This window comes from Pieris rapae, chromosome 1 (genome assembly GCF_905147795.1).
Source record: "Pieris rapae chromosome 1, ilPieRapa1.1, whole genome shotgun sequence".
NCBI lineage: Eukaryota > Metazoa > Arthropoda > Insecta > Lepidoptera > Pieridae > Pieris > Pieris rapae.
This window is the reverse complement of record NC_059509.1, coordinates 10,994,030-11,015,981: the sequence shown is the minus strand read 5'-3', so window position 1 is coordinate 11,015,981 and position 21,952 is coordinate 10,994,030. Positions and strand designations below refer to the sequence as shown.

Genomic DNA, 21,952 nt, shown 5'->3' with positions numbered 1-21,952 from the left:
AAACTACATAGAAGTAAATAGAGGACGCCATTTACTTAAAAAAACTCTATACACAGACAATAGGTATTATATTTTACAGTTGCCTCCTAAGAATATAAGCATTTTTTATACTTATTCGGTCTCTATTTAGTTATGTTTTGTATTAATGGGCACTGTTCGTTAATATAATATGACGATTGACCCTTGTGACGTTATTCGACTATCCCCACAATAGCAACCGGTAATATCCGTCAGCTGTCAATCGTGAACCGATAGCAAAATAACGCGAAGTGCGAACGAGCTATTGCTATCGAAAAAACGAGACTTAATTAATTCAAATTAAGTTCAGCTGTATTTATTTATCAACACATTTGTAAAATGAAGTAGAGCTTAACATTGATAAAACGTGGTTGCTAGTAAAGTGTATATTATCCGTTAATCGCTTCAATGGCTTCTACTCCTAAACAAGTGAATGGCAATGCATCGCCGAGCAACGGTCCTCTGGGAAAGCGCAAAAAATCCAAAGGAAGTAAAAGTTCCTATTTATCGAAATGGCTGGATAAAACAATGCATCATATTCAGGAATCCGCTCCAGATGGATATGATAATCAACGACCGAATTTAAATTGGTCTATGTGTCCATCACCAATTGTACCAGGATACGATTCCCATCGCTTAATGTACGGGTCGAATGAACCGATGTCCTTACCAACCTTGCCCATGCACTACAACCCTATGATGCACCATTATCCGGAATACAGGCCGCAGCATTTTGAAAACAAGAGTATTCAGGTGCAGCGACCTAGAATACGCCGGCGGAGTAAAAATAGAGCAGAAGAACTTTCTAGTATGCCAGCAGATGTAGCTAATCAAAATTACATGCAACCAAAGAATTTTTCTGATAGCCAAGACTTTGCAAGCTTGCCACCCATTGTTACATCTACTGGGGACACAAATTCAAATAGTGATTTGCTTAATGATAAAGATGATGGTAGTAATAATAGACGGTACAGTGATCCTTGTATGCGAGGTATACAAGGTGGGGACGAACAAGCCAATGGAGAGTCAGACTCTGAATCTAGTTCTGGTGTGTCTGGAAGTCAGGTTGGAAGTAGACTTTTGTCATACTTGCTTGATCAGATAACATCATTGAAAATGGTTAATGAAAGACTGAATAAGGAATTACAAGAAACAAGAGGTAAGTTAACTGAGATTTGGAGTTGTTATAAGTTTGATTTATATTTATTTTATTGATAATTAATATCAACTGATAGTCAGATTAGCATAAATATACTGATAATTTATTTTATAAATTTTTAAGTATGGTATCTAAAACTTATTTAGCACTAATTGTCATCTTAGGAAAACTCGGCGAACAAAATACCTTAAAGAATTTTACAGTTAAATGATAAACAACTTGGTAATTGGCTTATTGTTACTTAACCTAGATTCACACTGTTTATAATTAGATTTACAATTTTTATTTTTATATTGATTTCACTATTCTTTCCTCTAACATTATCAAATTGTCTTTAAAATTATGAAATTTATTTTAACATTGAAATTTTTACGTCAAAACATTTAATTTTTGTCTCATATGCATCATGTTAAAATGAAAGCTTTCTTTCATTTCACTATGTACACGCAGAATTTTCCTACATACTCCTTATTGTAATTAATTTATTTGTATAAAATAAAAGTACAAAAAATACCATACTGAATAATTACTGTTCAACTGGAGACAACATTAACGCCTACAAAATGAGGTCATTTTATATTATGATATAATATATTAATATGAAAAACATCCTACACATTGCCTTGTGAATCATATTACTTAAGTTTTGACCAAGTTAATGTTACTTATCCTTGAAGTGTCAATGGTATTTTATTTGTATTGAAATTTGAAAACTTATTTTTAAATTCACCTGTTCCCTAGATCATGTTTCTCACCTGTCTGACATTGTACAATTTCAATAGTACAAGTTGTTTATATTAACTAACTTACACCTGTTGAGATCATGTAGTTACTAGTAAGTGAGGCACTCCATAGTCTATACTCCTACATATATATATCTCCTTCTAAGTTTGATTATCAACGACGATGACATGTCGATTTAAAGACAAACCCCTGAAGCGTTGAAATCATTTGGCTTTGCTTGGTTTAGGTTGTCTTCCATACGATGAAACACTCTATATAGCAATGACTTAACTCTTAATAACGACAATTGAATAATAAAAAGCACTGTTTAAGTTGCCGAAATTAGTTAAAACTGTGAAGCTGTGCACGTTATTTTTTTGCTTTATTTTCCTTGTCCGCAATATATTCGACTATCGGCATCATACGTACCGATCTTTCTAAGAAATCCATTCTTTTGTTTACAAATTGGGATAGCTTGAGCGTGATTTGTCACGAAGATGCCTCGATATCGCAAGATATGAATAAATTAAGTAAAAAAATACAACATAATTTCTGTTGCAGCAAAACACGTCAGGTGAAAATAACAGACGCAATAGCGTTCAAATAAGAATTGTTATATGTAATTACTAACGCCATAACCCAATAACCCATCTCAATTCATTTTTTACAATCTGAGATAGACCTCTTTATCCAAATATTGATAAAAGTGTGGTAATAACCAATCTCCGGATAGTAATACCCATTTGTCGATTTAAGCTATCCATGGTAGGTCGGATCGGTGTATGTGTATGTATATACCTTTACCTTTACCTATCTTAAGATTTTAACTTACACCAGTTTTTAAAATAATTAAAAGGCCATTTGATATATTATTAACATAGAGACATGTATATTTTAATATTATTTGTACGGTTTTATTTACTTTATTTGGTTTATATTGATTATCAAATATGACAGATTGTAATCTATCAGTCGCCAAAAATTGGATTGTCTTCGTAGGGTTTGGTTATTGGGATGCAGATAGGAGATCGATCGACTGTCTCGGTCTGATCTCCGATTGTTATTAATCTGAAATCGTGGATTCATTATTAGCTTCGGGCGTTAGATTAGTCTGATATATGTATACTTTTTTTTATACAGATCTTTCTTTGAGTGGCGTTACATACATCTAAAAAGATTAAACATCTCATCTAATAAAACATATTAAGTATGTAAACAGAAGCATTAATTTCTTAAATATTTTCAGCTGAATTGGATAGTTATCAACCTCAAAGTTTTTATGCGAAAGGTGCAACAAATATGGCCGCTGGAGGTAACTATACATTTGCTGATTTTTTCCTACTTTATGTTTTGTATCTTGGCTTAAGAACCTTTTTTATCAATCTCAAAAGGATAAGATAAATGTAATATTTTTAACAGCAACCTTCGACAACATATTCTCTTTCTTTATTGTCGCGACATTCATTTTATACATAACGCGAAGCTATATCTACAGCGTTCGTGCCTGGCAAATCTTAGTACTAAGTAAGATTGCGTGTTGCGTTCGACCTATTCTGATAACCCCTAGGTCGATAATCCGCAGATAATTTCGATTTGTGAGTAGAAAATATATTTATGAATATTCACAGACGACTGTCCCTACAGTTTTCTAGATCACATTTTGAAAAGTATCCGGTTCCGGCTGGGAATGGCTATTTATAGGTTTTCTAAAATATAGACTTCGTTTAGGATTGATAATTTTTGTCGCGGTGTTTTTAGTGGGTATTGTTCACACAGTCTCTGAATAGCAGAACTTTTGGTGTGGGTCGAGTCCCACATATCCCTGCAACTTTTTAGAGCAGGGGATTCGCAAATGCATTTCCACTTCGAATATTAAAAAAAAGGATAGATAATTTTGAGTACTGGCAGCAACAAAAATTAAATTTTTAACGAATAATGTTATTAGGTACCGTTAAATGATGTATGTATGTAACTTCAAACATTGATACATATAATTAATATATACATTTTAAAATAATTAGCAAAAAAAATCAAATTGTTTCATTAATTTAGAATTAAACGTAGAAAATACATGAACTATAATGGACACTGAGAGCTAAGTTTTTAAAGCTCGCTTAAAATGGATCGCTCTCCTTTTCTAGTGGTTTAATTCTTTATAGATTTTATTTTTAAATTTATGGTTGTTTTTGTATTAACACCGCTTTTAATATTTTTGTATGCAAGTTAATGTTGACACGTGTTTGTCCTAATTTGGTAGTCCAAATAAAAAAAAAACTTTAATTATTAGTGTCCTAAAAGAGAAAAGATTTTTGAGACCAAACCTAGTTGGGATCAAGCTAGTAAATAATTGCATTTACGAGGTTTCTCAGTGGATCCTGCATTGAACCGTTGAGTTGAAGTGAATTGAGCAGGTATTACCGTTAATACGCAAATCCGTCTTATTACACCGTCGTGTTCTCATTAATCGCGTAATTAGACAATCTCATTTAGTGCGTGTGAACTTGTTAATTTTATCTTTACCTAATACTTGGCAATTATTTTCAATTCCCACGTTATCGTTTTCAATTTGAATAACATTATTTATAAATAAATAGCTTTGAAATAAATTTTATATATTTATGTAGAGTTGGTAGTTTTTTGAAAGACTATGTTACTCATAATATAGTAGTTTTACAGTGAAATAATTATTTAAATGGAACAGTGAAATAATACACAAAATCAGCTTCTTCTTTTTGACCAAATTCGGCGAAGGGCTTATCGAATTGCCAATGTCCAATGTCTAACTAATCGGCTTGATTCTCTCTCTCTCTCTCTACGCAGAGACATTGCGTCTCTTTGCGTTTTCTATAAAGTGTAAACTACGACCTCCAACTATTCAAATTTCGAGCTTACTTTTCCCTCAAAAGTGTCTATAGGCTGCGATGACTGCCCTTTTTGTGCGTCCCGCAGACTCGATATTATATAAAAAAAAATATTCCTCTTCATATTTAGTATTAAAAAATATACATCTGTATAAAGTAAGATGGAAAAAACAACATAATACCGTTCCTTTAAAGTTTATTGAAAGACTAAAGCTATTGAAACCCTTTTAAAATGGCATTAACGTTATACTAATTTATTACATTGGTTATGGTTTGGTTATACAGAGGTGCCCTCAGCAGGTGTATTTGGATAGTAATAGCATACATACACAATAAACTCTGATTGTTGGAATAACGAATCTTGATTTACATACAAAGGGTCATACGTTGCATAGTTTCAAGTTTACGTATACATATTTGAAAATACCGTATACCACTTGCAAATATGGCACTAATAGATATTTAATGACGTAGTCATTTTACGAATACTATTAATCGTAAATGGTTATTCATTCTGGAGTTTTTCCGTCCAAAATTATTTATATATTTACTTATGTATTGGTGAATTATTTTTTTAGGTGGACAGTATTCACCCGGATATCTCACAGAGCTGGTGCGAGAAGTAAGAGATGCAACACGCATCAGAGAGGAAGCTATGTACGCGCGTCTGCGTACCTTGGTGCTAGAGAGAACTGATGTATGTACCTCTTGTAAAATATTTCTTAGCGTCAAAAATATAAAAATAATTTTAATACTCAGTTACTTTGGTGAAACTGCAAATCCGGCGTCTTGGAACATCGCCAACTTTTCATACGCAAATAATAACTTTTTAAATGCGTAATACAACAGAGTGATCATGTGATTGAACTAAGTTTTTTGAATGTAGTGGAGCTATAAACCTTATTCTTTAAAGGCCGGCAACGCATGCCTCTGGCATTGAGTGTCCTTGGGCGGTATCACTTACCACCAGGCGAGTCTGCCAAATGGGGAGGAGACGGCCCCGTGTTCTATAAAAAAGGGCCTCTAATTTTTATCAGCCTCCTTGATGTTTATAGGTGATCAGTTTGAAAATGTTTGGCTTAAGATTCCGGTTTCCTCGCGTTGTATTCGACTGTTAACTTGACTTTTCGGTTAAGCCACTGCACGAACCGTTCTAGACATTTATTTTGTGTATATGACAACAGTAACTCGATCCCGTAAACATTATAACATTATCTATGGTTTATACGCAAAGAGCTGATGATAAAATTACTTCCGATATCATCAATCACCGTAGCCTTGTTCAAGACAACTTTCTTCTACTTTATTTAATTATGTTGCGTGGATTTCCTATAAATTAAGTTTTTTTTTATAATACTAGAGGATAAAATCATTAAGCGATTTGAAACAAACAAAAACATGCGTGCATGTTTTTATTTTTACATAGCGCTCGTAATATATACTTACTTGTATTAATTAATATATAAGATTATCTAATAAATAATTGGTTGATGCACAATTGTTGACGCGATCGATCGCCGCGTATATTACTATATTTGCCAACTTCAATTATATTTATTTATATATTGTTACGTGAGTGTTATGGGCGTGTGAATGGCAAAGTATTTACATTATAATCAGTATGGCCATTGTTCCTGTATTCCCTACGACGCGGGTGCCTTTTTCGTTGAATTATTTCACTATATACTTGGCGTAATATTCGTTTTTAAACGAAGGTATGTATTAAAGGACACCTACTTGTTCGTTGTTACCACAAAGAACCAAATTTATTTTTCTGAAACCACACGCGGATTCTTTTTAATAGCCTGTAACATTTTTGTAAAGTAGTCGCACTCTTTGGTGATTGAAATATTACTAACAGTTTGACATTCCCAATTTTAAAAAACACGTGTAAAGCTAATATTTTAGTTTCTAATGTTGTCTATGTATGGTGATTTTTTTATTTGTGCAGTCGGATCGCTAGTGAAATATAAAGCCAGTTAATTCTACTAATAATACTTGCTTTCACTAATACAGTGGGTCACGAAGTTACAACAAAAAGTGAAGGATGATTGGAGACGCTCCGAATAGCTTCCGCGTTGCAATTAAAATTATTACGAATAGTAATAATAAGTATGGCTACCGTTTCTCGGATTTTGTCGTTGCTTTGTAATATTGCGTGTACGATTTAGTGAAGAAGCCGTTTATGATAATGTCGGTTTTTTACTGCTGGAACGATTTTCCCCATTTTCTTACAGTTTACACGAATACTAAACTATATTTGTGATCCCAAAAAAGGGGAAAACGAAACGCTTTATTTTTAAGCTTATTTTATTATTTTGTAGGCTAATGGAAAACATTTTTTATAGAGTTTGATTAAACAATATAGTATCTACCGCTATAATCGTTGTACAACTTGTTTACAAGTTTTCTGTACATTTTTATCGTACAATTTGTCATTATTGTATGTAATATGGCATGATTTTGTGTACCTACTCGTTATAACCGACTTTCTACTTTAGTAACAAACAAGCCTTGATATAGTATTATTTTTATTTATTTATTAAAACAAAAACAATACAAAATATATTTATTCATCTAGGTAAACAAGTACACTTATGAACGTCAAAAAAATTAAATTAATTGTAAATTTACATTTACTTACTACCAGTTCGCAAGTCAAGGGCGTAGAGCGGGCAAGAATATTACACTTCGTTATATATATAGATAAACAAATAACATAATACATAAAAATTATAAGGGAAGCAACGAACGGCCGTATTAATAACAAGCGATCTCTTCCAGGCAACCCTAGTACCTAAAGAAAAAACTTAAAAAAAATTATGCGCGTGCAAGAAGTCACCAACCTTAGTATAAAATGAGAAATGTGAATTTAATAAAATTAAGTTAAAACTTTAAAGCTAATCTCACGTATTCATGAATTGCGATGCAGTACAAAAGTATATTAGTATCTCATCATTAGCCTAAGGCCCCTTACCTCAGGATTTTGATGGTTCTAGCTAGCGATAGCTATTCTAGGCTCTTCCGAAATATGTATCCTGACATTCCAACACAAAACTCATCAAGTCAATTTTTAAGGTCTCATTTTCTGTATCGATAAGGTCGCCCTCTTTCTTTAATTTCAATTGGTTTTCTTTCTACGAAGCGTAAATAAATAAAATATACATCTATAGTTTCGATTAACGCATGGATTCATTCTGGAAATGTAAGTTATAATTAACCATGCGTAGTTTTTCTTAACAATGTAAAGACACTTGCTAGTAATATTTAGTATTTCTATATAATAAAAAAATATTTCATTTCAACACATCAATTTAACAGAAAGAGAAAATATTCTAATTGTAACAAAGGCTAGATTTCATATATTTTATTAAAACGATCGAGTCATATGCTTAAAAGGAGTATTATGATTGTCCATAGCGCAAAATGCCCTGCATCATCAGTACCACAAACACGATAGAATTTATCGTCAGTTCCGTTCTACACACTTCAGAGTAGTCGTAATATAAATTAGGAAGAATTTATTGACGTTCATAAGTGTACATTTCTAGCTATATGAAGTCTGAAGTCCAAATGATAAATTGTATATTAGACTACAGACTATATCTTAACATATATGTTAATATCAGTTTTGTATACATTATGTATAACCTTGTATTTATTAAGTCTATGTGGGAGGAATGCGTTCATATTGAAAAATAAGTCGTCGTTAAGTACTCTCAACTATTTTGAAAATGATTTTGCTTATACATATCAATTAATATTTATCGGATTCGTGATCCAAGCGTACTACAGAGGCGGAGAAATATTCAAACATTGATTTAGTTTGGATAATAATTACCATAAATTGAAACCGAGACTACTGTTGTATAAAAAAAATAACATCTAAGAAAAATAATATATTATGATACAATGAAGATGCCTTAAGGTGCTAAAAACAAGAGTAGCATTTAGTTACTATAATGTGAATGGTTTTACTATTAATTACTCAAAAGTTTTTATTGTTTCGATTATCAAATAAATTGTCTAAAGTCAAAAGTCACTCTAATATTTTATATATCGTATACTTTTGATGCAAGAAATATCTCCAGTCATTATCAGACGTCAATTCAGTACACAAAATACTATTCGTATCACCGTGACCGTCGCGTTCGTTCCACAACTGAGCGTTTTTTAAGGCGGCTGCCGCCCACCACCACTGTGTGGAACCAGCTACTGAAGTATTTCTGGACCAATTCGACTTAGGGTCCTTCAAGTATAGAGCGTACCAATTCTTAAAAGGCTGTCGCACTTGCGAGCCTTCTGGAAATGTGAGTATCAATGCGGCAGTATCACATAACATATTACATTAAAAAATTGAAAGAAAATAAAAACTGAAAGTAAAACTTTTATCGGCAAAATAGTATCGCGTTGACGCCAAGATTGTGATAAGATAATGTTTGACCTAGTCATGCTGTAAACGAGATTTTTCGCGCTGTTTAGTAATTTTAAACCTAGGAGCTCTTTCGTCAGAAATCCTTGCCAGTAACATTTTATAGGATTTCTTATTTTCTTGTCTTATTAGTACCAGAAATTTGGAATCGATTTCTCATACAGTGTTTTAATAAATATTTTCTAATTCAGTGAAGCTCAGTTTCTATAAATACGATTACTAGTACCGTCTTAAATGTTTGTTAAGTAGAATATATCGTTAAAAGCCATGGCAGTTACGAATTATTTCTGATTTAAAATAATCATGAAGCGAATTCGTTTACTTTTTTATTAACCAAGAAATTGATTTCTAATATTAACTAAACAAATTTTTCACACTATTCAGACTTGTGAAAGTTGAACTAATTATCATATTATTTTTGAATGTAACAAGAAAATTTCAATAAGGAAATGTTTTGATTAAAATGTACTGTTACGAGTTAACGTAAAAATTACGTTTTAATTACTACTTAACTAATTTTTATTTACTTAATTAACTTTTCATCTATTTAAATATATATAATTATTATTCGTAACTTTTGTTACAGAGCGGGTCAGGTTCAGCCACATCAGAATCAAAAGTTGCTGAAAGGAATCTTGAAGAAATCAAGGTATGCTTTAACAGAGCGCCATCTCTTGAGAATATACCAAACTATAGTAAACCATTTGTATAGTGTGTAACTGTGCAACGGCGCTGATGCTTCGTTTAGTATTAGTATTTTAGTAATTTAACAGATTCCCATTAGATGGCGCTTGTTACAATTTTATTTTATTTTGAAATTGTGAATTTACATAATTTGATATTTAATATTATAATAAATGTACTAAATCTTCCTCGGTGTTTGCTTATATTCCGACATAGGCATACTCCAGATTGTTCCTCTTTAGTCTGTCCTCCATAGTGAGCATGGTACTTTAATATGAACAATGAACATCTTCCCATCGGATTAATGTTCTTCGGTTTCTTTTGCCTTATCTTGGATACTATCGTACAATAATTTTAGTCCATTTACCTGTATTATCTATTATCGTATGGCCTACCCATCGCCATTGAAACTGTTTCACACTATTCTATATTTTATAGTTTCGTTCTATTTCTTCTTTTTATTGAATGTATAAATCATTGAGATGTCCATGATAAAATCCAAAGATAATTGTACATGAACTCGTCATTTTATCTTATAAATAAGAGAGGTATTCATTCAAGCAAAGGTGCATGCAGCTGAGATTTTTATAATCTCTTATATAGCGAAGGTTTAAGAGAACCCTCTGTCTTTTATACACCTAATAAGTAATATTTTACTCAAACTTAACACTTCATAATTTTCTCACAAATACCTTTCTTTTTTTACAAAAATCGATATTTCCATTTTTCTTATAACTATTAGTGTATTTGCGTAGCGTTGGGTGGTCCGCTGAGGGCTCTCCACTCGTCTTCACGTCATACACCTTTATTTGTTTGTTCGCGAAACACCCACAACCCGTGACTGCGCTAAATTTTGTACAATTTTTTTCACACTAAGAAAATAAATCATGTTATTGTCTGGATTATTTCTATAACTTTATTATTATATATATTATTTCACTTTTATATGTAGATAATTGATTGTCGTTATAATACATTTTTTAAATAATTTGCCTAAAACGAATGCTTTAATGTTTCCTTATTTTTGACTTCCTTGAATAATGGTAAATTTTCAAAATTATATCCAAATATTTTACTTTGAAAAACACGAGGATGTCTTTTTACTACGGAAATTTATTTTTTACTTTTAACGAACTTAGAATTGATTTAGTGATCTAATTCCGCTTGGGAGTTTGTTGTAAAAACGAATACAATTTCCATATAGTGGTTTATCTTCTGGAGGTTGGTTGGTTATATCCCCGGTTTACCATATTTTTTTATATTTTCGCGAAAACGCACTCGCGAGCTCTCTGGCATTGAGGGTGTCCATGGGCGGCGATATCACTTAACATCAGGTGAGCCTCCTGCCCGTTTGCCCCCTGACCTATAAAAAAAAACAGTGGAAATAGACGTATTACCGCACTAAACATTCGTCAGAATGTGCCGTCCTGTGTGGTTACTGTCGTCCGTAATTATATTTAAACAGTTAAACAATTGTAAACGTTTTTGCTCTTTAGTCTAATTAGTTATTGCGGTATGTAAAATGTATAATGAATTATTTTTTTAACTATGTACACTATGTACTTAACAAAATTATTGCGTCGAATAGGAAATAGCTTCTATATGTACTTAGTTTCCTAGTTATAATAGTATTTTTTGTTTCCTGAATAAAGAAGATTTTTACGACTTTCTTCCCCGTGACAATGGAGAGGGTAACAGTCTCCATCGCTGAACGCAGATGTCTTGCCCGTCATATTGTGAAGTAATTATCTTTCTTAGAGGGCATCGAACACAGATCACGTGTTTGATGCCCTCTAAGAAAGAGGTTGGTAGGTCAATGTTTCATATTTATTTTTGGTTACTTTTATACGCATTGTCCTCTAGACTGTGCCTAATAATCTCATAAAATGCGTGCTAAACGTGAAAATTAAAGATACATTTATCTTTTCTAGACAAAATGTATTTTACTATAAACGATGACGATCGTTAGACGATACTTGTTCACTATTATGAAAATAAATTATTAAAAAAATTTTCACGTAACCTTTCTCATTACTGTATCAATCTAGAATTCAGTAGCATTACAGCCTTTTTAGATCTGAGCTTCAGATTTCTGCATCTGTTTCATCATCAATCTAATAGGCTGGTGATCAGCCTCCATTGACACATTCAGTCGACTTTTTGAGTCTAGATGTGAACCTTGACAGAAGGTGCATTGGTATGCAACCGGGGAAAGTGCGAACCCACGACCTCAGAGATGAAAGTCGCATTCTGAAGCCGCTAGGCTAATAGTGCTCGCTGTATAATAATAACAAATAATAATTCCAAATTAGAATGCCTTAGAACGCCTGTCATATTAAATACATAACTTAATATTCAATAAAGAAATTTAACATTACAATGCATTCATAGATAAATTTCGTAACAATGCAAGCCCCGTAGGTATTGCAGCATTTGTCAAAGTAAATAAACATAGTCGGGGGTTCGGTACCAGTTCGCGAACTAGGGATTATAAAATCAGCGTAGACTCGCTAAAGAGCGGAACGCATCGATTCACCTAAAAGCGAGGGCATTCGTACGTTCGGTTGCTTTTGTGGCCTTCTATTACACCGCAGCGTGACAGCGGTGTAATAAAGGGCACAATTTGTGGAGTTATTGTTACATTTGGATGGATTTTCTAGTTGAATGTGAGTCACATTTGGCCTCAGATTTTTGTGTAGTTATACATGTAACACTAAAAGTAAGGTTAATAGTTACGAAACTCTAATATAGCTCTTCCTTCATAGGCAATTCATTTAGGATTTCCGCCATTAGGCTCTGGAATAAGCTGCCTGAGATTAGCTTCCGCCCTATCGACTTTTAAAACTCTTCTATATAAATATTTCCTAACCTTATCATATCCTGATCAATCGTGACCTGTGTAATTCTTGTATCTCCTGTTCGTTTTGTAATTCTCTATTTGTAAGATTAGCTTTTTAGTTTTAGTTAGTTTTTATAATATATATAGTTATTAATAGATTAAGGTTCTATATATTAATATAAATTTATTTTGTTTTTTATATAACTTCTGCACTTCTTGCACCCATCATTTTTTTTTTCATTTTTTTTTTCTTTTCTTACTAGGGTTGCCTGGAAGAGATCGCTTGTTAGCGATAAGGACGCCCGTTGCAACCCTTGTAATTTATATATATTGTGTTGTTTGTATTTCTTTAGCAACGAAGTGTAAATAAATAAATAAAATAAATAAATAAATAGACTATTTATAACACACTGCAACAAATAATAATGGAAATAGAACGCAACGATGCCTGGTCCAACTGGAAAAAGAAAGTGGTTGGTCACTGGATAGGAGGTCGAATTAAGACAGGAGGGGGACGCTAAAAACCACCATTTGGCTTCTCTTTTTGAAGACGTTTTGAAAGCCATAGCCAGATTCGAAGTACTAATTGACATTTTGATCTTCCAAACCAATTTGTATTAGGGTCCTTCTTGAAATGACGAGCCGTTGGTCCCTTGTTTTATAAAAATAAAATAGGCTATCTGGGATCCAACAAAAAAAAAGTTTGTTACACTGTGGGTGAACATATCTTTGTTTTGGCTTGAAAAGTTACACGTCGGTGTGATGACACGCCAGCCGTGTTTTGTAGTTCTCCCTACACGGGGCATTTGAAATATGAACGGGTGCGTACTGGGAGGGGCGTTGTGTAAATATTGGCAGATGTGAGTGGATGCAGCGCGGCGCCACCCCGCGTGACGTCACCGCAACCAGCGCTGATTTGATGTTCGCTGTTTGAATCGTGTTACGTATAGGTACGAAGACTCGTATATTTAGGCGGTATTGTTATCTATATCAAGCATTTCTGCGTCTGTTTTATTGATGTTTCATTATGGTACGCGAAACTGAAACTGTTTCGCTGATAGTCGATTTTAGGATTATATGCCTTGCACTGCGCGAAGACATTTGACACAATATATATTATAAAAACGGCTGCTTGTATCGGCTGTGCGTAGCTAACGCTGCGCACTAGCTACCCCCGCAAACCTTATAACTATATATAAAGGCTCATTTACACGATGCCACTTTCTTGAACATAGTAGAGCATTAATTGAATGCAATAAATAAAGTGTCTTCGTGTGTTCTGATAATGATAGATTTTTAGAAACGGGATTACAAATTAAACATCCGAAGAACGAACAAAGAACAATCTTGTTTCTTTATAATATTTGTGAATCGTGTTTTGTGTATTATTATTTGTTTAGTTAGAAGAAATTCTACTAAATTTAATATAGTTTACAATCATAGTTTTGAGGCTTAGACCTAAAATGGTAGCCAAAGATTTTGTTTCTTTAACACAATTTGATTGTAACTCGATGTTTAAAAGATCTATTTTTCTTTTAAATCACTCATCATTTTGATATATCATAAATACAAAGAGGTAATCTCACAGACAATAGAACCATCGTCGGATGATCGTCGTTGAAAGGTTGCTAAGTTGAACATTTTCTCATGTACAATGCGTGGGCGCAGCGTATACGTAAATCATTAGCGAGTGGAGCGCAACGGGCGTAATAGGTTAATTGACGTGCAAAAACGCGTAGGTAACGCGAAGCACTCGCTAAGTGAATGCCGAGTTAACAGTTGCTAAGTTCATTTCAAAATAGAGGGATAGTCTTTAATATGTTTTGGGATTTTGAAACCACTTTGCGTTTTAAAAACCATATAATCCCGCCAAAACGCTTAACACAAGATGGCCACAAGTAAACACGTAAACAGAGTTCATGATTTTGTTTTTATTCTTATATACATAAATATATAATATTGTTTTTAAAATTCGAATGTATTAAATACTAATCGTGTAATTAAGACAGTTAATATGTTTAATTATAGATTTTTTTATAAATTAAATAGTTGACCCGGTCATATAAGACAAATGATCATGAAACAGATTCAGAATTCTGAAGCCTAGACCAAAAAAGGTTATAGCGCCATTGATTTCTTATGTTTCTGTGTAATATAAGCAATAATTCAATGTAAACAGTGACAGGAATGTAATTAGTTGACTTAACTTTCGCGGCTCGTAATTAATAGTCTGAGCTTTCATAGAGAAAGACATTTTCTCTAACATACGTGACTTGTTTTAAGCGATGTTGATGTCGCAGCCAACTGGCTTAATTAGCCGTTCAATTAACAGCCTAGCCGTTTAACTAGGGGCCTGAAAGATGTTTAACCAGTTCCTGACCAACCAGAACCTGAGCAAATGACTTGTATCTTGGATGGAACTCTTAAAACTGTCAATATGTCGTCGGCAAACCACAATTTGATTATGTTTTCCAAAGCTTAATGAAAATGGCCTGTGCATTAGTTAGCCAGTTTATTTAATTTTGTAACAACTGCTATGGCTATGTTTAAGGCCGCTAGCCAAACGGTGTCATAAAATAGTTTGTAACAATATGTGAACACTATGTACCTGTTATTCAAGTATTTCGACCAGAAATTACAGGGCGTATGAAATATGATAGCATGGTCAGCGTTACGTGTGCGAGAATATATTAGCTGAAATAACGGTATTGCACTTGTCTGCAGATGTAGTAACTTGGCAATAGGAGCTATTTTTAGCTACAAATTCTGCCCGTACAGATAATGGATAGTTAGTTTAATTAACTTTTTTATGTAATAAGAGGCAAAAGGGCTCACCTGATGTTAAGTAATATCGCCGCCCATAGACAATTAACTGAACTAAAACTCTTTTACGGGTCGCTTTTTTACGCCGGCTTTTTCTCTCGGCCTACAGCCTCTGTCTTCTTTGCCGATGTGTGTGAGGGATTCTAATTAAGACATATTCAAAATTAATGACGTGGAATAAGCGATACATGTATCTTATGTTCCATAATAAACATTTTTTTTTCACAACAATCTTCCTACTTACCGTAATTTTTTTGTATCACGCTCTTGATGAAGTTTAATTTTGCTGTTACATTTAAGTTTCTTCCTTTTCTCTTAGCTTGTGTTTATTTTTTTCCTACAGTTTTGTAACCTACCTTTTAGATTTTACCACACTCATAAATTGTATTTTTTTCGTTTCTGATAATGTCTAATAACATAAGTTTCATTTAGATTTGCTAACCCTTAGATAAGCCTAGTTAGTTTTCTGTTAGCGTCGCACACTACCCCTAATTATATGTTAGTTACAAGCTCATATACCCTTTAAGTCAAACGTTAGCCATCTTCAAAGTGTTTTATTTGTTAATGTAAAAATACACGACACAGAACATCATTTTTGGTAATAATATGTATCTATAAAAACTAAATTAATTAGAGTATGTGGGCTCAGTATATACAATGGTTACAGGCATCTCTGCGAGCGTCGGAAGCGGACAAGCGATGCATGATGGATCGTATAAACAAATTGGAAGATGAATTAAGAATTCTAAGGGTGTCTAATAGGTAATTGTTTACACTACAATTGCAGATTGACAACTTATAAACTGTTTTGTCTTGTTCAACCCTGAAATAACTGAATGAATACGAATTAAAATAATATTCATGAATTAGTTTTTTTATTAAGAATTTAAGTTGAAAAAACTGAAGTTGTTTTGGTATCAAAAGCAGTTTTAGCATGTTATAGCTTGTTAGATGAATATTTAGTTGCATACTGGCTGAATTTACAAGAATTGTATTATTTATAATTATATATAAAAAGGATTATATTTTATTGTTTTCTTGTTTTGTTTATATTAAAAGGTTGAATTTTTGTATTAATAAGTTAATGTAAAAATGGTAAATTAAAAAAAAAATGTTCAAATAAAATTGCAGTTTGGAGGATAATAGAATGTCAAATGGTACTAGCGAAGACGACAGTGAAAGGGTGCGGCTGCGCAGAGAAGTTGCAGAGCTGCGCAAATCGAAACAAAACGCCGATGATAACGTTCTCAAGTGAGTACCTACCCAACTTATTCGTATAATAGTCTCGCCCTTTAAGCACTGAATTTAAAAGTTCTTTAGTGTTTTGTCCATCGCTTATGTCACAGCAACATAACTGAATAAGTTTAGGAAGTGGCAGTCATATATACTACATATATATATATAAAAATAATACAGTGGAGGTAAAACGCAAAATTCAGAAAGGGTTGCTTATAATTATGACATGAAATGAAAATACTCTCTGGTGTGGTTTCTTTCTTGAATATTTATAGCTAAGTATGTGATCAGTCTTTTAGTTTTAGCAGAAATGCGTGTCAGCAAGTATAACGTTTCTTAATAAGATCTTTAGCAGTATTGGCCTTGTGAATTGGACTGTTACTCATACCTGAGGCCATAAGTTCAATCGATCAAGGAAAACATCGTGAGGATAGCGCTCAGTCCAAAAAAGTCGATGGCGTGTGTCAGGTACTGGAGGTTGACACCTGCTTGCCTATTAAATTGACAAATGATATAGATACAGAACTTCAGGTCAAAGCAATGTGATCAGCTTTGCCGTGAATTAAAAAAAAAGCTATTTGATTAACTGCTTATTTTATTAAGTTGCTCAGCTGTATTATAAATATTTTTGTAATATATTCTGGTTGGGATAATAATTTTAATGGATTACGTATTATGTAGCATAGCCAGTTGAATTGAATAATTTTCTCTTTAACACACACAGCTTTCTATAAATAATCGCATGCTTTTTTTATTTCTTTTGCACCGCACTTTACTGAGATATTTTTCCTATATTTCAAGGCTAACCTCACTTCCAGACTAGAACGTCTTGTCACACAGTTGCGGTCCAAATTCAACGGCATTATGTCGAATGGACCGGAATCTATCCCCAGCGATCACGATGAGATGCGCACGCGCCGCCTAAGCGCTAACTCTACTTTCATGTGCGGACCAGTTACGGATTTGTAGCGAACGGAAATCGGGCACTTTGCCGTCAATATTGTCGCGGATTTTGTTCAATCTGCCTATTATAGACTCTTGGCCAAGAAGTAATAATGTATTGAATAGATCCAACACTTGGACTTGTTGGCAAAGAAGTGATTTGATCCTTGGATGATAGAATGTTTATATGTTGAAGAATCATTATGGCCTAGAAGTTCTAAGATAGACTGTTTTAAGCCGATTTAATCCAAGAAGTATCAATACATAGAATAGATCGCATAGTTTGAACTGATTGTCCACGAAGTAACAATGTATTGAATAGATCCAACACTTGGACTTGTTGGCAAAGAATTCATTTCATCCTTGGATGATAGAATGTTTATATGTTGAAAAATCATTATGGCCTAGAAGTTCTAAGATAGACTGTTTTAAGCCAAGAAGTATCAATGCATAGAATAGATCGCATAGTTTGAACTGATTGTCCACGAAGTAACAATGTATTGAATAGATCCAATGCTTGAGAACTAATTGGCCAAGAAGTAATTTGATCGTTGGATCGGAATGTTTGTATGTTGAAGGATCATTATGGCCTAGAAAATCTAGGATAGACTGTTTTAAGCCAAGAAATAAGATTTAAGATTTGATCATATTTTAATGGCCTGGGATCATGAAACACCTGCTTAATAGATTTTTTTGGATTTAATCAAAAGTTACTCTGACATGGAGTTTGTTGAATTGTGATCGCTATTCGTTTTAAGATTAAGTGTTTTAGGAATTGATAATATTTCGTTTTTATCACTTTTGGGAACGTGATTTATTGAATTTTCTTACATTCTCCTACTACTTTAATTAACGTGTAACCCATAGACTTTCTCCCTGTGCATTCCATATTCGCACGAACGATGAAGGAAAATTACGTTAAGTAACCGACTTGCGTTGGTCCCGAAAAGCCCACGGCGTGTGTCATGTACAGGGCTACCTACTTGCCAATTAGATTGACAAATTATCATAAAATAGATAAATCACTTTTTTCTTTCTTTTTTTTGTATCTGTACGCAACTTAATTTATACTGTTGCGTAAATTTTAGCACCTCGTTCGGGTAATTTGTCAGCCTACAATGCTATTTGTTAAGGCATTATGCGTATAGTTTAAGAGCTAACAAAACTCAAGTACTGTATAAAAAATGTCAAAATTGCTTAAAATCTTGTCTTTCAAAAGTGTCTTTTCTGCGAGTTTAATTAAAATAACACAAAATAGATCTTGCTTCTAAAGCAATAATCGAACATGACATTTTTTTTGTTATTTTCTTTACGATATTTTTAAATTTTCAATTATTACTTGTAATGTTTAAAACTGTCCGCCCGTGCGTGTTTTAGCAATGGTCTTACTTAACCACCTTACATGACATCTAATTAGTGACCATGCGTTTGAATTGTTATTTCAAATACAACTAAAGCCTACCAACTCTAAAGCTATAGTTTATATCAACGCCGCACGGTATGTTGATATTTGCAATTTTCAAGCAATTGCCTTTGACACCTTGTCCGATGTTTGCAATGCCGCTATGACCTTTGTCAATGTTTTCTTAAGGTCCATGTTCTATTGACCATGGTACCTTAAGATCGTGTCGGATCTGTGGTAACTATGACGCCTATTGTTTAAATTAGTTGAAATATTGTTCAAAGATTTTTTCAAGTCTCTTGGCGAAAGAGCGTCTCTCGAAATGGTAAGCCGACATCCTTGGGTGATTGGAGAATTATTTTGTAAAATGTATACTTCTTCATGTCATCACAGAAAGATGAATATATACTCAAACCCTTATAATTGAATAATTACAAATAAATGTATTCTTAAAAGATTGATCGACAATGATCGGCTCACTAAAATCTACTTAATTGATAAGTTTTCTGTTCGCGTTCCCAAAGTGATAATTGATTGATTGCTTTACACTTACGTCATACTAGTTGGTACGTATACGAATACGGCCTGTCATGTGATAGTTATACAATATGTAGGAAACCTCTTCGATAACTTTAATTATTTTTGTATGTAGAAAATTTAAGACTTGCGTGTAACTAGGATTCGATCTTTTGGCCCTTTATATTTAACAAATTTTGATGAGATTCAGAGTCTAAACTAAGTAAGATTCAAAAACATATTTGACATATGACAATCATACATATCGCTGAGTCATGACTTGCAGATTTAGAGTATTTTATGATTACACGAGATGCGACCACTGGAAACTGTTTGTCCGAACCCATTCTTATAACCGTATTACTGTGTTTAATTATAAATTTAATTGGCATAAATACGCATTCATTTGTGAAATTTCAAACAATTTTTTCATACAAAAATGTATTGTAATAGTATTTTTCTATTACGTTCAATTCTACGCTTGTAAATTAAACAGTTTAAGACTTACCCCTTATTGTAATAAATCAATATAATTTAAAATGTTCTCTGCGCCTTTCTGTCACAGCCTGAACACAATTTGATAGAAAGAGACGATAGATAACTAAAAAGTTAATGAATATAAAGCTGAGGCTCAAATAATAGCGGAATTTGCTCTCTAGTATGTATAGATAGTGGTGCTTAATTTGATGTACTGCCTTATTATACAACGTGGATACCCTGCGTTGCAATGGTTACCATGGCAACGCTACGTTTTATAATAAGAGGTAATGTTTTTAATTGGTAAATGTATATACAATAACATGGCAATAGAAACTTGATGATCAATATTATTTCTATATTTTTGGATCCAAAGCTTTGATATAATGTAAGCTCTGGAACAATTCTTTAACCTGTGTTGACTCGTACATAATAATTATCATGTATAATTAATAATTGTATTATATATGAAGCAATATACTCGTTCCTAAATAATCATGCATAGGCTAAGGAATCCAATGTAGATACGAAACATTTTAAATTTATATCATCGCTACAATATCGCGTTGGAGAACGGCGCATTAAAACTAAATCAGCATTAACTAATGTTACTTTTTCTGTCAAATTCTTTATTTTGATGAAAAAATGAGCGCTGGAGATAAAACAGTTAATCGACTGATTTAGATTTGAGGCTAATAATATTTCTGCGCATCTCTTGCCGAACAATGAAGACGATCACTTCAAAACTAACCCTTATGTTAAAGGAACTTTGTTTTGAGGTGGTGCTAAACAAATAACTCTTTCGCATCTCAAATACAGTGCCACCAACTTTTGCAAATTAAATTTAATCGGTCAAATAAAAGCATTTGGTGAAATAGTATAAAGATTTTCATCAAAGTGTATGTAGACATAAACTTGTCTATAGATTTATATGACACACGTTACTATACCTTGTGGTTAACATAGATAAAGTGACATTTGACAATTTACCCGAAACCGGGCTTGTCAATGTCAACAGTTTTTTGAAATTAATTGCCGCCTGTAGAACGGTATGTATTGTGAAGTCATTTTTGTTTTGGGTAACTGCGTAGATTAAATTCAATCCATCAATTCTATCCTCACCGTGTCAAGACTTAGAACGCGACAATGGCGGAATTATGAATTTACACAGAAGTCGCCATTAAAAATAAAGTGAAGTGAAGTGTACGTTTTACAAGTTGGTGGCATTGTAACCGTTTTATACTAACCACCGAAAAGATATTCATAATAGATATAAGTGACATACCAAATGTAGTAATAGTTATGTAAGAAACACGAATTATCAAATTTATAATGCTCAAATTAGGTACTTATTTTGCACAACTTAGCATTACGATGTAAACGCTTACTGTGCGTATCGAAATGCAATTAGTGCCAAATTATATTCACTGTTGTCACTGTCACGCTAAACTTAATTTTTAAATACCATTGACAATGGCCGAAGAAAAAAGTATTTTCTTTATATGTATCTACTGTCATGTAAACCCTTAAAAGACGACTAACGCAATTGATGCAACAGCGAATATAAATTTGGTAGTCTGTTGAATTTTTTGACAATTCGTGTTTAGCTTTTTCACATAGAGAATAGACGTGGTGCCTTATATGAAAATATTGTCCGCCCTAATGTTGTATTATCTATTGTTGTGCCATTCTTTTTATTTATTGATTCCGCTTCGTTATTTAAATTATTATAATTTATAATATTTGCCACGATTGCTAATTTAATACTCACTATTGATTTGTTTGCTTTAATAAATGATAATAATTAATGTTGTGTTTTTTTTACCCATTGCATCGTCAG

The 21,952-nt window shown here is 33.0% G+C and overlaps 1 protein-coding gene across 3 annotated transcripts; it reads left to right on the top strand.

Annotated features, from left to right (window-relative positions):
• Window positions 1-225: 225 nt before the first annotated feature.
• On the top strand, window positions 226-21,920 carry LOC110994179. Of its 3 annotated transcripts, none has more exons than XM_022260702.2 (7): window positions 226-1,177; window positions 3,147-3,212; window positions 5,340-5,458; window positions 9,780-9,842; window positions 16,207-16,301; window positions 16,671-16,790; window positions 17,594-21,920. In XM_022260702.2, exons 1-7 carry the CDS (start codon window positions 427-429, stop codon window positions 17,742-17,744), a joined length of 1,365 nt encoding a protein of 454 aa, XP_022116394.2. In that variant the 5' UTR covers window positions 226-426; the 3' UTR covers window positions 17,745-21,920. The 3 variants fall into 3 exon arrangements, with proteins under 3 accessions (XP_022116394.2, XP_022116401.2, XP_045484228.1); XM_022260709.2 differs by having other exon boundaries at window positions 17,577-17,731; XM_045628272.1 differs by lacking the exon at window positions 3,147-3,212.
• The last annotated feature ends 32 nt before the right edge of the window (window positions 21,921-21,952 follow it).

Bases quoted from the DNA above. Each gene is read 5' to 3' on its own strand.
- LOC110994179 (XM_022260702.2), top strand. From the start codon at position 427: ATGGCTTCTACTCCTAAACAAGTGAATGGCAATGCATCGCCGAGCAAC. The intron at 3,213-5,339 runs GTAACTATACAT...TTATTTTTTTAG, and splicing joins AACAAATATGGCCGCTGGAG to GTGGACAGTATTCACCCGGA. The intron at 9,843-16,206 runs GTATGCTTTAAC...CAATGGTTACAG, and splicing joins GGAATCTTGAAGAAATCAAG to GCATCTCTGCGAGCGTCGGA.